Genomic DNA, 13,591 nt, shown 5'->3' on the forward strand with positions numbered 1-13,591 from the left:
GGTAAAACAGAGCAGGAGACATACAATTCTCTCCTAAGGAGTTCAGTCACAAATATAATTAACTCATTTTTTTAATAAGCATCATCAACATGGAAGCATGTCCTCTGGAATGGTGGCCAAAGCATGAAGAGGCATACAAATGTTTATCATATTTGGCACATAAACACCTTGCAATGCTGGCTACAAAAGTGCCATGTGAATGCCTGTTCTCACTTTCAGGTGACATTGTAAATAATACGCAGGCACCATTATGTCCTGTAAATGTGAACAAACTTGATTTTATATACCTCTATCATATCCCCCATTAGTTTCCTCTTTTCCAACCTGAAAAGTCCTAGCCTCTTTAATCTCTCCTCATACGGGACCCATTCCAAACCCCTAGTCATTTTAGTTGCCCTTCTCTGAACTTTTTCTAATGCAAGTATATCTTTTTCGAGATGAGGAGACCACATCTGTACACAGTATTCAAGATGTGGGTGTACCATGGATTTATATAAGGGCAATAAGATATTCTCCGTCTTATTCTCTATGCCTTTTTGAATGATTCCTAACATCCTGTTTGCTTTTTTGACTGCCGCTGCACACTGCATGGACGTCTTCAGAGAACTATCCACGATGACTCCAAGCTCTCTTTCCTGATTGATTAGTTGTAGCTAAATTAGTCCCCATCATATTGTATATATAGTTGGGGTTATTTTTTCCAATTTGTATTACGTTACATTTATCCACATTAAATTTCATTTGCCATTTTGTTGCCCAATCACTTAGTTTTGTGAGATCTTTTTGAAGTTCTTCACAGTCTGCTTAGGTCTTAACTATCTTGAGCAGTTTAGTATCATCTGCAAACTTTGTCACCTCACTGTTTACCCCTTTCCAGATCATTTATGAATAAGTTGAATAGGATTGGTCCTAGAACTGACCCTTGGGGAACACTAGTTACTCTTCTCCATTTTGAAAATTTACCATTTATTCCTACCCTTTGTTCCCTGGCTTTTAACCAGTTCTCAATGCATGGAAGAATCTTCCCTTTTATCCCATGACAACTTAATTTACATAAGAGCCTTTGGTGAGGGATCTTGTCAAAGGCTTTCTGGAAATCTAAGTACAACTGGATTCCCCATCGTCCATGTTTGACCCCTTCAAAGAACCTAATAGAGTAGTAAGACATGATTTCCCTTTACAGAAACCATGCTGACTTTTGCCCACCAAGTTATGTTCCTGTGTCTGACAATTTTATTCTTTTCTATTGTTTCAACTAATTTGCCCAGTACTGACGTTAGACTTACCGGTCTGTAATTGCTGGGATCACCTCTAGAGCCCTTTTTAAATATTGGCGTTATATTAGCTATCTTCCAGTCGTTGGGTACAGAAACTGATTTAAAGGACAGGTTACAAACTAGTTAATAGTTCTGTAATTTCACATTTGAGTTCTTTCAGAACTCTTGGGTAAATGCCACCTGGTCTCGGTGACTTACTACGGTTAAGTTTATCAATTAATTCCAAAACCTCTAGCAACACTTCAATCTGTGACAATTCCTCAGATGTGTCACCTACAAAGGATGGCTCAGGTTTGGGAATCTCCCTAGCGTCATCAGCTGTGAAGACTGAAGCAAAGAATTAATTTAGTTTCTCCACAATGACTTAAAGATGATAACGTGCTCCTTTTGTATCTTGATCATCCAGGGACCCCACTGGTTGTTTAGCAGGCTTCCTGCTTCTGATATACTTAAACATTTTGTTATTACCTTTTGAGATTTTGGCTAGCTGTTCTTCAAACTCCTTTTTGGCATTTATTACATTTTTACACTTAATTTGGCAGTGCTTATGCTCCTATTTACCTAGCTACAACTGAACAAGGTGGGTCTTTGTACTGCAGTACAGTAAGATGATTCCTGTCCCAAAACCACCTACACAGGAAGTCTAATTCTATACTCAAAAGTTGTAGTGGTATAAATTTTGGTGAGTTTTTTGTTTTAAAGTCAATCTACCAGTACAAACCCCAGTGGGGAGACAGTTACACTAGTACACCATATTCCCATTTAGGATTAAACTGATGAGTATAACCACCTCTATAGAGATTTACTGTCTTAACTGTGCTGGTACAACCCTTCTAATGTAGATAAGGCTCCAGTAGTGAAGTTAGTAGTTTTTCTACTTCAGCCAGTCCAAGCACGATTCAGATATAATGAAAACAAGTGAAAGCTACTTTAACTATAACCCTGGTGTGATGATTTCATTATCAACCTCACTTCCTTCTGCCTTCCTAATCAGGTGTAGAGTCCAGCTAGTTTTTATGAAGATGTCAGTTCTCTCCCCACCTTAACATTGTTTTACTACAGAACAGCTCCATTAGTAAGATAACCATTTTTGGGAATTTATGGCCCTGTGCACAGTGACAATTTTTCCATGTTTTGGTATCTTTCAGCTTCTTTAAAAAGAACAGCAGGTAGTTACAAATAACCCCACCACCTGTTCTTGTGTTCAAATTGGTTTTAACAAAAATTTAGTTAGGGTTGATGCAAAATGCTCACATAAATACTCTTCAGTCAATTTAACATGATTTATTGACTTAAGTTGGTATGGAATCCAAGTTTAAAGAGTATAAATCAGATTTGAATTGATGTGTCCACAGAGGGGTTTTATATCATCTATTTACTTACTTAAAAGCCAATTATAGTTAAACAAGTGCAATCTGTATTTTAGATAAGGCCTCTTTACCTACTGATATTAACAGCATTGCCTCTAATTACTTCTACTATAAGAGAAAAGCTTCAGACTGCATATTAGTTTTTCCTTGGTTTTGTTTTTCATGGGGGGGGGGCACATTTTTTAAAAAAGGAGCTACGAGATCCAAAATTGGAAGGGTGGACTGATACGTAGTCACAGGTAGCTACATTAGTTGCAACAAAAGCTCTGCTTTCAAGTCCTTGTGATGCTGATTGGCAGTAGTGTTATTTATTGCTGTAGGAAATAGTGACCAAATGAAAGCCACTTTACTTGTAAGAATTCAACCACACTACACTAATGCCATTAAAGTGAAAATACTATACTTTATTTTATAAAAGGAAATTAAAACAAAAACCCTGCCAGTGTGTACATTGTACACATTTGAATGACACTCACAACAATGAAGTTTTATTCAATATACATTGAAAGATCACTAGCCCACAGTGGTGAAGGATGTTTACAAGCAAATAAATTGAACTTCACAGATGTCATTTCCTGTAAAACTGATGTTTCAAGTCCAGATGACAGCAACAATTATACTACAATAGCACTGGTAATGGAGCTTTGGAATTAATGTCCATGCTATTTATTCCACTACAAACTGTACAGAAAGCAAGGCAAGACTTCATTCAGAGTATGATTCAGGGATAAGATTTATCATTTTCTGGAATAATTCCTCACTCTTCAGTTGCCATTTTCAACAGATGTTCTTTGTCAATTTTGAAGAGCCTCCATCCTTCCTCAGTGGACAGATCAGAAGCACCTCTTCTCTTGTAGAACCTGATCGAAGGTTCATTCCATTCTGCGACTACAAAGTGCATGCTGCTACAGCGGCATTTGAGAGCAACCTAGAAACATATAACTAGTATATTAGGTATACAGCAATCTTATTTGTTATGTACACAAATCTATCCTTCCACTCACTATTGACACACAAAAGGTCCAGCAATATGATTTATTTTGAAGTGGACACCACTACTAAAATGTTTGCAGTTTCCTCCTTTGTCCCTCATCTCCATTGTGCCTATCACAGTCCTGCTTCTATGAAGAATCAGAGGGATACTAAGCCACTAGAAGTTTACAGAATCTGATACGCCTGTCCTGTATGTCCATTTATCCACTTTACTACAGCAACTAAATCACTCACTTTCAAGTACTGTTAAAGGATAATATTAATTCAGACAACTGACAAACAGACTTGCTTCTCTGCTGTTGTCTTGTGCTAAAAATCTAATGGAGAAAGGAAAAACTACTTACCTGACTCAGATTCTTCAGAATTTCTGAACCAATGCCAAGTCCTAAAAAGTCAAGAAATGTTAATTGTATTTTTTTTAAAAAGCATATACAACAAACAATACTTTTAAAAGCTATTCCTTAAAACATACCTCTGAACTCAGGCATTACAAAGAAATCTTCAAGATACAGCAGTTTTCCAATCCATGGGTCATAAGTGAAGTAGTACATGGCAAAGCCCACAATAAGATGTCCTGTAACGAAGGATTTATATTACATCAGCAAAAAAACCCCTTATTTTTGAAAGGCAACAAGATTAGTACATTTCAGCTTACATGCATGTAACCTAAATACCTAGGTTTTCTTTCTGTACATGCAACTATTAATTTATTAACTGTTATAAGCCTGATTTAAGAATGGAAGTTTGTAATAAGCATATTGAGATGTAGGTAAAATAGGATTTCTGATTGCTTGAGATCTGTGTTGTGGAATGAAGATTATCCTTCTGGTTCCTCAAAGGCAGTGTTTACAGTTATAGTGAACAATGAACAACTAAGGCTTTCTGCTACAGACACATTATACATACCCTACTGAATTATTAGTATGTCCACTTTGGATTATAAATTGGTTTACATTTTACACGGCAGTTCAGAATATGATGGCAGTTAACTCAATTCTGCTTTCTTAAAAATCAGAACACACAACACTAACAGTAGAATCTAAAAACACACACCTTTAAAGTCTGTCTTCCAATTAATATTTCTCAAAAATTGCTCAGCGGGAAAACCAGGAGTGCACACAGGCAGCCATTAGTTAACATAATGGCATCTCCAGCGCTGCCTCAACTGTGTTCCCACTGATAAAGCAGTACTCTGTCTCCTTTATCCTGGGCACCAGAAAGATATCTACTTTGGCCAACAGCTTTCCTTGTTTACTTGAAACAACTCTATGGCTCACCCTATAAGAGGAGCCAACCAGTCAGTGCAAAACTGGTACCCTCTTCCAACATCATCCAACTCAGTCCTAAAACTTGAGAATTCAAATCATGTTAGCCATAATGCTTTGCACATACTCATATGAAGAGAGTGCATTCAGAATTTCTGATCTACCGTGTGTTTTTTGGTAAATGCTTGGGAATAGTACTTGTCCCTGTTAGACCTTACCTCATGTATCATGATCATCTACTTTATTGTGTAACGGATCTTTTAGTTACCTCCCCGCCCATCCATGTACACGGAAGGGCCATGTACATGGCGAAGCTAGAGACTGTAACCTGAAGATTGGGGACAAATTAAAGAAAAAATGTGATTCAACAGGATTACATTAAGGTAAATTAGGGTCAAACAAGAACAACTATTTAATGAAATGGAATTACAGAACATCATACATATTATACCTGGTCTCCAGTGTCTTCAGGATGGCTGATCACTTTAGAAAAACATAATTGTTCTTCTATTTCAACAGTTGCATTTTAGCGCTTTTGTCTTACCCAAATTCACAGATGGAGCTTTATGTATAATCAGTAGCTTTAAATGAAGTTACATACATCCTGTGCATTTCTGATTTTTAAAAAGCAGCAGGATGTCTTACCTTCAGCTGTCCACTGTTCTCCTGGCACTTCTGCAACAAGACAGTGGTAGAAAGGATGCTCACCAAAGCCATCTTCAAGCAGATCTATAAGATGACAATAAACTGATATATATTCTATATTAACTGTAGTGGGACTATCAACAAAACAAACTCTCAGCACCTAATTTGTTACCTTTTTCAGTTAGGACTACTTGATCTTCCATATCCTCATATTTAGCTAGTTCCTGCAAAAAAAAAAGGTATAGCTATACATATATATTTCCATGTGTAGAGAAGACATTTCTCACCCAAGTGTTGTTTATACAAAGCAGCACTGAGAGGAAGCCACTTGCCTGTGTGGAGTGAAGAGCAAGCAGCCCATTGCACATGAAGTGAACACAAAACCCTTGTTTTTGCCAAGTCAGTGCAGGGGGGAGGGACAGCTCAGTGGTTTGAGCACTGGCCCCCTAAACCCAGGATTGCGAGTTCAATCCTTAAGGGGGCCATTCGGGGAACTGGGGCAAAAAATCTGTCTGGGGATTGGTCCTGCTTTGAGCACGGGGTTGGACCAGATGACCTCCTGAGGTCCCTTCCAACCCTGATATTCTACGATTCTACCCAGTCAGGAGGGCAAAGGTGTCCTGCAGAGACCAGCTGGGTGCTAAGCAGAGAAAACCACGGGGGGAGGAGGGGGGAAGAGAGAATTTCTATCCCCTGCGGCACAACAGGTGCAAAGGTTGATTATAAGAACAACAGCTTCTACTCCACCCCCAGCCTCGCCCTCTTCCTGCCTCACCCTCCCCTCCCCCCAGCCCCCGCCGCGCGCAGCCTGTTACCTTGATGAGGCGCAGCAGATCGGGGCAGTCCTCGGGCCGCGCGCTGCGGATGCGGAACGGGGCCATTTTCGGCGGCGCTTCCCCCTGCGGCCTCCCCGGCTGGCGAGTCCCCGGTACGTGAACAGGAGCAGCAGCAGCTTGTTCATTCGTGTCCCCGGCGCGGCGGCTCAGTCAGGCTCCGAGCATGGCGCGGCAGCAGCGACCCCGACACAACTTCGCACTCCCGACCCTGCGCCGTCTGGAGGAGGCCGGCCGGGCGCCCCCTATTTATCGGCAACAGGTCCCGCCTCCTCGGGCCCCTGCGCCAATGGCCCGCCTCCCGCTCAGGCCGTCAGCCAATCACAGCGCTCCTGACCCAAGCATTACCTCACTCTGCCAGAAGCTGCGGGCGCGGCGCGTGCGTGTTGCCATCGTGAGGCTGGAGCGCGCGGCTGGCAGCGCCCCCTGGCGGGCAGAGGCTGCTGCCTTGCTCCAGGAGGGGGGGGGGGCGTCGGGCTCTGCCCCAGGCTGGGAGCCCTGGTCCGGGTTCTGTGACTCCGTGACCTACAGAAACGTCAGCGCGATGGTTGGGCCCTGTGGCCTTTGGGCTGCGAGCTGGGGCGGGGACTCCCGCTCTGCGGTAGCAGGGAAATGCCTGTGCAAGGCAGTGCCACCCTAAACAACAGGGACTGCCACACACGGCATGGGGACGCTAACTGCTGCTCACCTGCGTGGCACACACCCTGCCCAAGGCCAGTGTAACCACTAGGCAAACTAGGCAGCCGCCTAGGGCACCAAGATATGTGGGTGCCAAAAAGTGGTGCGCCCCAATTTTTCTTTACACCATTGCTCACAGTGTGGAGACGAGTTGCTCGCAGCCACATTAGCACCTGTCTCCGTGGGCATTCTCTGTAACCAGGGACCCCACTGGCTTCCTCTGCTGCACCCCAATCTACGTCACCCCCTGCCAGCCCGGAGCTTGCTCATCCCTGAGCTCCCAGGATGCTGCATCACTCCCTAGCCTGCTCCCTCTGGCTCTGGCAGACACGGACCCCCCCCCCGCCGCAGCAGCAGCTGCTGCCCAGGGGCTGCCACCTGCAGATCAGAGCAGGTGACATCAGCCCACCTGCAGCTGGCTCTACTGACAGCAATGCAGTGGCAGGAGGGGGGATGGGGGAAAGGAAGAGGAGACCGTGCCCGCCGGTCCACCTGTGGGGGTGGGTCATAGCCCTACCAGAGGATACAGGGTGAAAAATCTGCAAAAGTGTAACCATCCTTCGCACGTGCCACCTTCCAAGGCTTCATCCCCATCCATCCCTGCAACTCTGTGGAGCAGGTAAATAGAGCCCCATTTTTGGGGAAACTGAGGCAGAGAACAGGGACATGACTTACCCAAGGTCACCCGGGGAGTCATTGTCGGAGTCCTGTTTTGAACACAGGAGATCGAGGCTCCTAGTTCTGCATTGGCTTAGGCCATTTAGACCAGAGGCCTTCAAGCCCTGAGCTCTGCACCTGCCCACACAAGGTATTAATCTGGGATTCAGGGGCAGCACACTGCAAGTTTTCAGTGAAGAAACATGGCTGTCTCAAGCCCTTATGGCTACAAGGAAAATCTTCCAAAGGTGATGAGCGTCTAGCTGACACAGTTCTGTCTGCCTGAGTCTGCAGCTAGCCTGGGACAACAGCTCTAGGAAATGCAGCAGTAACTGTTAAGTCTAATTACAACACCGTCAGAGCCAGATTTTCATGTAACATGGGTGACCAGTTGCACGGTGCACAACCAGTGCAAGTATGTGAGCAACTTAGGTTAAGTGCAGCTGAATCCTGGGCAGTCTGCAGCACCCTAGAGATTTTTGTATTCCCACTGAATGACAGCAGATGCACCAGTAACTTTACAGGTAGAAGTTTAGTGACCACATTAGGGCCATATCCTCCCAACTCCCAGCACTGGGCCAACTGCCCCTCATCATTCTTCTGATTGCCTGTATTGTTATTGATGGGAGAGCTGCTGTGAATTGAGGGGTGTATATGGAGCTGCCTTTGCAGGCTCAGTCCTGGCCCAGCATTCAAAATAAATTGCCCTGAGTTTCAGAATTACTGAGAACCATGGAGTTCCCACAGACATCAGGGGAACCTCAGGTGCTCAGCATCTCTGAAAATCAGGCCCAGAATGACATTGATGCCTCTGCCCTGGGCAGAGGTGAAAGTAAGCCAGTCCAGTCCAGTACACTGCTGAACCGCATCAGCTTCTGCAGGGGGGATTTAAAGGGCTCAGGGCTCCCTGCAGACACGGGGAGCCCCAAGCCCTTTAAATTCCGGCCTGCAGCTCTGGCCTGAGCTTCCCGCCATGGCAGGGAGCCTGGAGGAGCCCTTTAAATCCCAGCCCCAGCCCACAGCTCCAGCGGCCAAACCGGGGCCAGAATTTAAAGGGCCCAGAGCTCCACAGCAGTTGGAGCCTTATGCCCTTTAGTTCACCTCAGGGGCTACCAGCCATCTCTGCAGCTGGGAGCCCCCTGGGTGATTTAAAGGCCCTGAAACTGCCAGCCACAGCTGGTGCCCCAGGACCCTTAAATCTTGAGGCCCTGCCTCTTCCACTTGAAGCCACACCTGTTCTGGATGAGGCCATGCCCCCTCAGGACTCTGGCCATACCAGTAAGTCCTGTGAGTTACTTTCACCCCTGGCTGTGGGCCAGAGCTCTCTGAGTAAGGGGCTTCAGCAGTGATTGGTGTGAAGCAGAGTAAAGCAACCAGGATGGTCATGATGGAAGCTGGAACTCCTGTGGGGAAGACAGGCCTTTAGACACTCCCTCCTGTCTGTATTTCATTTTCCAGCCCAGGAGCAAGGAACCGTTTCACACCTTAGCACTGAGGGGAGATGAAGCCCAGAATGGGGAAGTAACTTGCCTGAAGTCATCCAGTGAGTTGGTGCCAGGGTGGAGAACAGAAGCCAGATCCCGACTCCCAGCTCTGTGCTCTGATCACCAAAACAGCCCTTTCCAAATCCACTAGCGGGAGAGGGGGGTAGAAGAGCAGGAGGGACTCTAGCCACGTGCAGAAGACCCAAGGCCATTTATTTTCATTAAATATGTAGACTAAATAATGAAATTAATACATTTTCAAGCAGAATGTGCATTAATTCTAATGAACAATGCCACATTATGCAGTATTCGTTTTTGAAAGTTTATAATAAGCGATGCTCTGGGGAAAGGGGAAGGGAGGGGCGTAAGGTGGAAGTTTTGCCTAGGTGCAAAATATCCTTGCACTGGCCCTGACCCTGCCCTCTTCTGGCTTGCCAGCACAGCAGGGATACAGAAGTTCCCTCTGGCACCCAAAGCATAGGCTCCTTGGCACCACAGGAGAATCTCTGCTAGCTGCTCTTAACAGTGTTGGGCCTCTGACGCATTTGCAGGGGCGGCTCCAAGCATCAGCGCACCAAGCATGTGCCTGGGGCAGCAAGCCGCGGGGGGTGGCCTGCTGGTTGCTGTGAGGGTGGCAATCAGGCATGCCTGTGGGAGGTCCACCGGTCCCTCGATTTCGGTGGCAATTTGGCAGTGGGTATGCCGAAGGTGCAGGACTGGCAGACCTCCCGCAGGCATGCCGCCGAAAGCTGCCTGACTGCCATGCTTGGGGTGGCAAAATACATAGAGCTGCCCCTGCACATTTGAGCAGGTCTGACACCCCACTTCCCATCCAGCACAGAGCAGCACTACACAGACTATAGTGTCAGTAAATTCTGCACAATGCTCTCACTTTTATACAGCCTCATCCCACAGGACTACAAATCCCAGGGCACAGTCTATGGCCTGGGCCCTACTGACAGGAAGGGAAGGGACCCCAGGACAGACTCATCAGTGCACAACACAACTTGTGAGGAGATTTTTATCTAAAAGCACCAGCCTCCAATGAAAGTGCCACGGAGGTCTGTAATGACAGCCATACAGCACACACAGGACTTTGATTTGTAAAAGTCTCATTTAGAAGGTGTTCTTTAACATAAGTCTGTAAAACATCCATAAATATTCTGGCAGGGATCAGAAACATGACACAGACAATCGAATTTTATAAAAGACCTCTGGTGCTCATGAGACCTTTGTTGATTTTCCATTTGACACACACAAAACTATATTATCAAGAAACCTGAGGTTGGGTAATGTAGAAAAGTGTCTGCTTTTTCTGGTCACAGGACAAAACAGTCACATGGCTTTAGAAACGCTAAAGTTTCAACAATGGTGTCTTCCTGTTTTACCATTTTTGAAAGTTCAACTTTAATTCACCCCACTCCACTGAAATATGCTGACTATGTGTTATTCCAGCTGTGATAAAAGAGAGGAGGAAAACGCAGCCAGCCAGTTGTCTATGGAATCCCTCTTGGTTGTTCTCTACTTGCTTTACCTGTATAGGGTTAACAAGCCCACAGGTAAAAGGAAAGGAGGGGGCACCTGACCAAAAGAGCCAATGGAAGGGCTAGAACTTTTTAAAATTGGGAAAAAAACTTCCTGTTGTCTGTGGTGGTGTTCTCTGGGAAAGAGGGGAACAGGGAGCAGTTATACTGTGAGAAGCTTGAAGCCAGGTATGAAAAATCATCAGATCATACCTAAAGATTGCTTATCTGAAATCCCAGAAATGTAAGTAAATTAGAGAATGTCTAGGAAGATAGATTTAGGGTTATTTCTTTTATTTTTTATTGGTTTGTGGACTCCTCTGTGCTAACTCCAGATGCTTTTGTTAAAATGAACCCCCAAGAAAGCTAATTTGGGTGCTTAATTTTTGGAATTACTCTTTTAAAAGCTAGCAATAGCGTGAGTTTTCAGATGAATTTTCTTTTCGTTTAATAATTTTTTTTTTTTTTTAAAGAACAGGATTGGATTTTTGGTGTCCTAAGAGGTTTGTGCATATGCTGTTTGACTAGCTGGAGGCAACAGCTAATTTCCTTTGTTTTCTTTCTCAGCTCTTCCCGGGGGGGGGGGTGAAACGGCTTGAGGGTACCCCACAGAGGAATTCTCAAGTGCATCTGAGTTCAAAAAAGGGTTTTTTTGCATTTGGGTTCTGGCAGCATCTACCCATCCAAGATCAGAGAGAAACTGGGAGTTTAACACAAGCCTGGAGTGGCCAATATTAATTTTTAGAATCTTTGCAGGCCCCACCTTCTGCACTTGAAGTGCCAGAGTGGGGAATCAGCCTTGAAACCAACTAACATGGTTTGCTTTCGCATTTAAAAAGGTTAAAAAACCTTTGAAATGGCAGAATAGCTTTATGGGCTAGTGTATGGTACAAAATATAGAAGAGAGGAAACAAAAAGAAAATGATACACTACTACTTGCCTCTCACAGCCTACATGCTACACTGATTAGTGGTATACAAACACATATGTAGCTGGCTTGCTAGATCAATCTATTACAGGTAAAAATTCATTTCAGCAGAGGATCCAAGCAAGAAAATTTTGTCTATAACTTAGCATGAAGGGCCTGTTTATTCTGGCCTTGCATAGGGGTGAGGGCAGTACTGACCTTGAATTTGGAGCTAGGAAGATGACCGAACAACAGCCATTATGGAATGTTGAAGGAATGAAAGGGAAAAAGTGGGAAGGAAAAATGTCATTAGACCTCTGTAAACTGGGCGCTGGAAAGTTCAGACCGTGCCCTCGAAGACAGAATTCTTAATGGTTGCTGCTGAAGGCAGAGGTCACATATTGTGAAATATAGTGGCATGGAAAAACAATGAGGATTTGAGTTGGGAAATGTATGACATAGCTCAAAAAGTATTCTGCTTTTCCTAGAAATGGCTGTAATAGGGAGGAAGGATTTCAATTTTAACAACTTACTAAAATAAACAGGCAAATCCAAATTGAGAACTGGTTTAAACAGGGAAGGGATGCCTGCTTACATCAGGTCTGAATGTATTTGAAATATTTATCTGATCTTTACATTTATATCATACACTTTAGTATCTGAGCACCTTTGGTTGGTAAAAATATTCTTTTGAAGAGTTTTCGTTTTCTAAAAAGTTGTCATATTTCAGCATAATTTGGTTCTGATGTAAGTCCTGAACCAAAAAAAATGTGTGTGTGCGCGCGCGCTTCTGATCCAGTAAGGCACTTATGCATGTAATTAACTCTGAGCATGGAAGTAGTTCTGGTCAAATCTTAATCTTTGTAACCCTGTACCCTGGAGTACACGTGCAATTATAAAGAACACAGAGACTGCAATCACATTTTAAAATAATTTACAATAAATTCATTTTCCAAAATAATCACATGACTAGAGTTGGCTGGCTACTCATTTATGACTAAGATTTCTGTGATCCAGAGGAGAGGTCATTTGAGAATCAAAGGAAAAGGTGTATAGATCTTGCAGTTAACAGTTTCTTCTAAGCATTTCACAGCCCAAATGCTAATGAACACCATCTCTTTTGCTGAAGGAAAAAACTGATTCATCCAAACTCAACAGGTTTTACATGGAGCTGATTGCTAGTTGATAACATAAGAACATACATAACTCTTTTGAAAAAGTATCAGGGGGTAGCTGTGTTAGTCTGGATCTGTAAAAGCAGCAAAGAATCCTGTGGCACCTTATAGACTAACAGACGTTTTGGAGCATGAGCTTTCGTGGGTGAATACATCTGAGGAAGTGGGTATTCACCCACGAAAGCTCATGCTCCAAAACGTTTGTTAGTCTATAAGGTGCCACAGGATTCTTTGCTGCTCTTTTGAAAAAGTAATTTCAATAACCGTTTATTTTAAGACTGATACAAAGGAACCTACCAAATTCACAGTCTATTTTTCACAGTCCTTTTTATGACACGTAGGGCACCCAGCGGTGAAAGTTAACTTAAAGGATTTACCGGTATGCTAGAGTCCTGAGGAGGGGGTGGGGCCTCAACTAGAAGGGGCAGGCCCTTGACCAGAAGCATGTGGCCTTTAACTCCCTGAGCCCTTTAAATCAAAGGCCTGGGACAGCAGCTGCAGTAGCTAGAGCCCCAGGCCCTTTAAATCGCCACCAAAGCCCTAAGGCTCTGGTAGTGGGGCTCTGGCAGCAATTTAAAGGGCCTGGGGCTCCCAGCAGTGCCTGGAACCCTGGGCCTCCAGCCACCAGTACTGCAGCAAAGCCCAGGGCCCTTTAAATCACAGCTGGAGCCCTATTGCCAGAACCCCGGGGAAGCACTAGTGGCCCCGGACTCCACGTTACAGGAAGCCCCAGGCCCTTTAAATTGCTGCCGGTGCCCTGGGTCCTTTTAAATCTTGATTTAAA

At 44.4% G+C, this 13,591-nt stretch overlaps 1 protein-coding gene across 1 annotated transcript; it reads right to left on the reverse strand.

Moving 5' to 3' along the window:
- Positions 1–3,030: 3,030 nt before the first annotated feature.
- On the reverse strand, positions 3,031–6,614 carry SAT1 (spermidine/spermine N1-acetyltransferase 1). Its single transcript, XM_050936737.1, has 6 exons — positions 6,366–6,614; positions 5,723–5,774; positions 5,551–5,634; positions 4,113–4,214; positions 3,985–4,025; positions 3,031–3,575 (listed from the first exon to the last, which is right to left on the reverse strand). The coding sequence occupies exons 1-6, from the start codon at positions 6,429–6,431 to the stop codon at positions 3,405–3,407; spliced, it is 516 nt and encodes a 171-aa protein (XP_050792694.1). The 5' UTR covers positions 6,432–6,614; the 3' UTR covers positions 3,031–3,404.
- Positions 6,615–13,591: the final 6,977 nt, after the last annotated feature.

This window comes from Gopherus flavomarginatus, chromosome 1 (assembly GCF_025201925.1).
Source record: "Gopherus flavomarginatus isolate rGopFla2 chromosome 1, rGopFla2.mat.asm, whole genome shotgun sequence".
NCBI lineage: Eukaryota > Metazoa > Chordata > Testudines > Testudinidae > Gopherus > Gopherus flavomarginatus.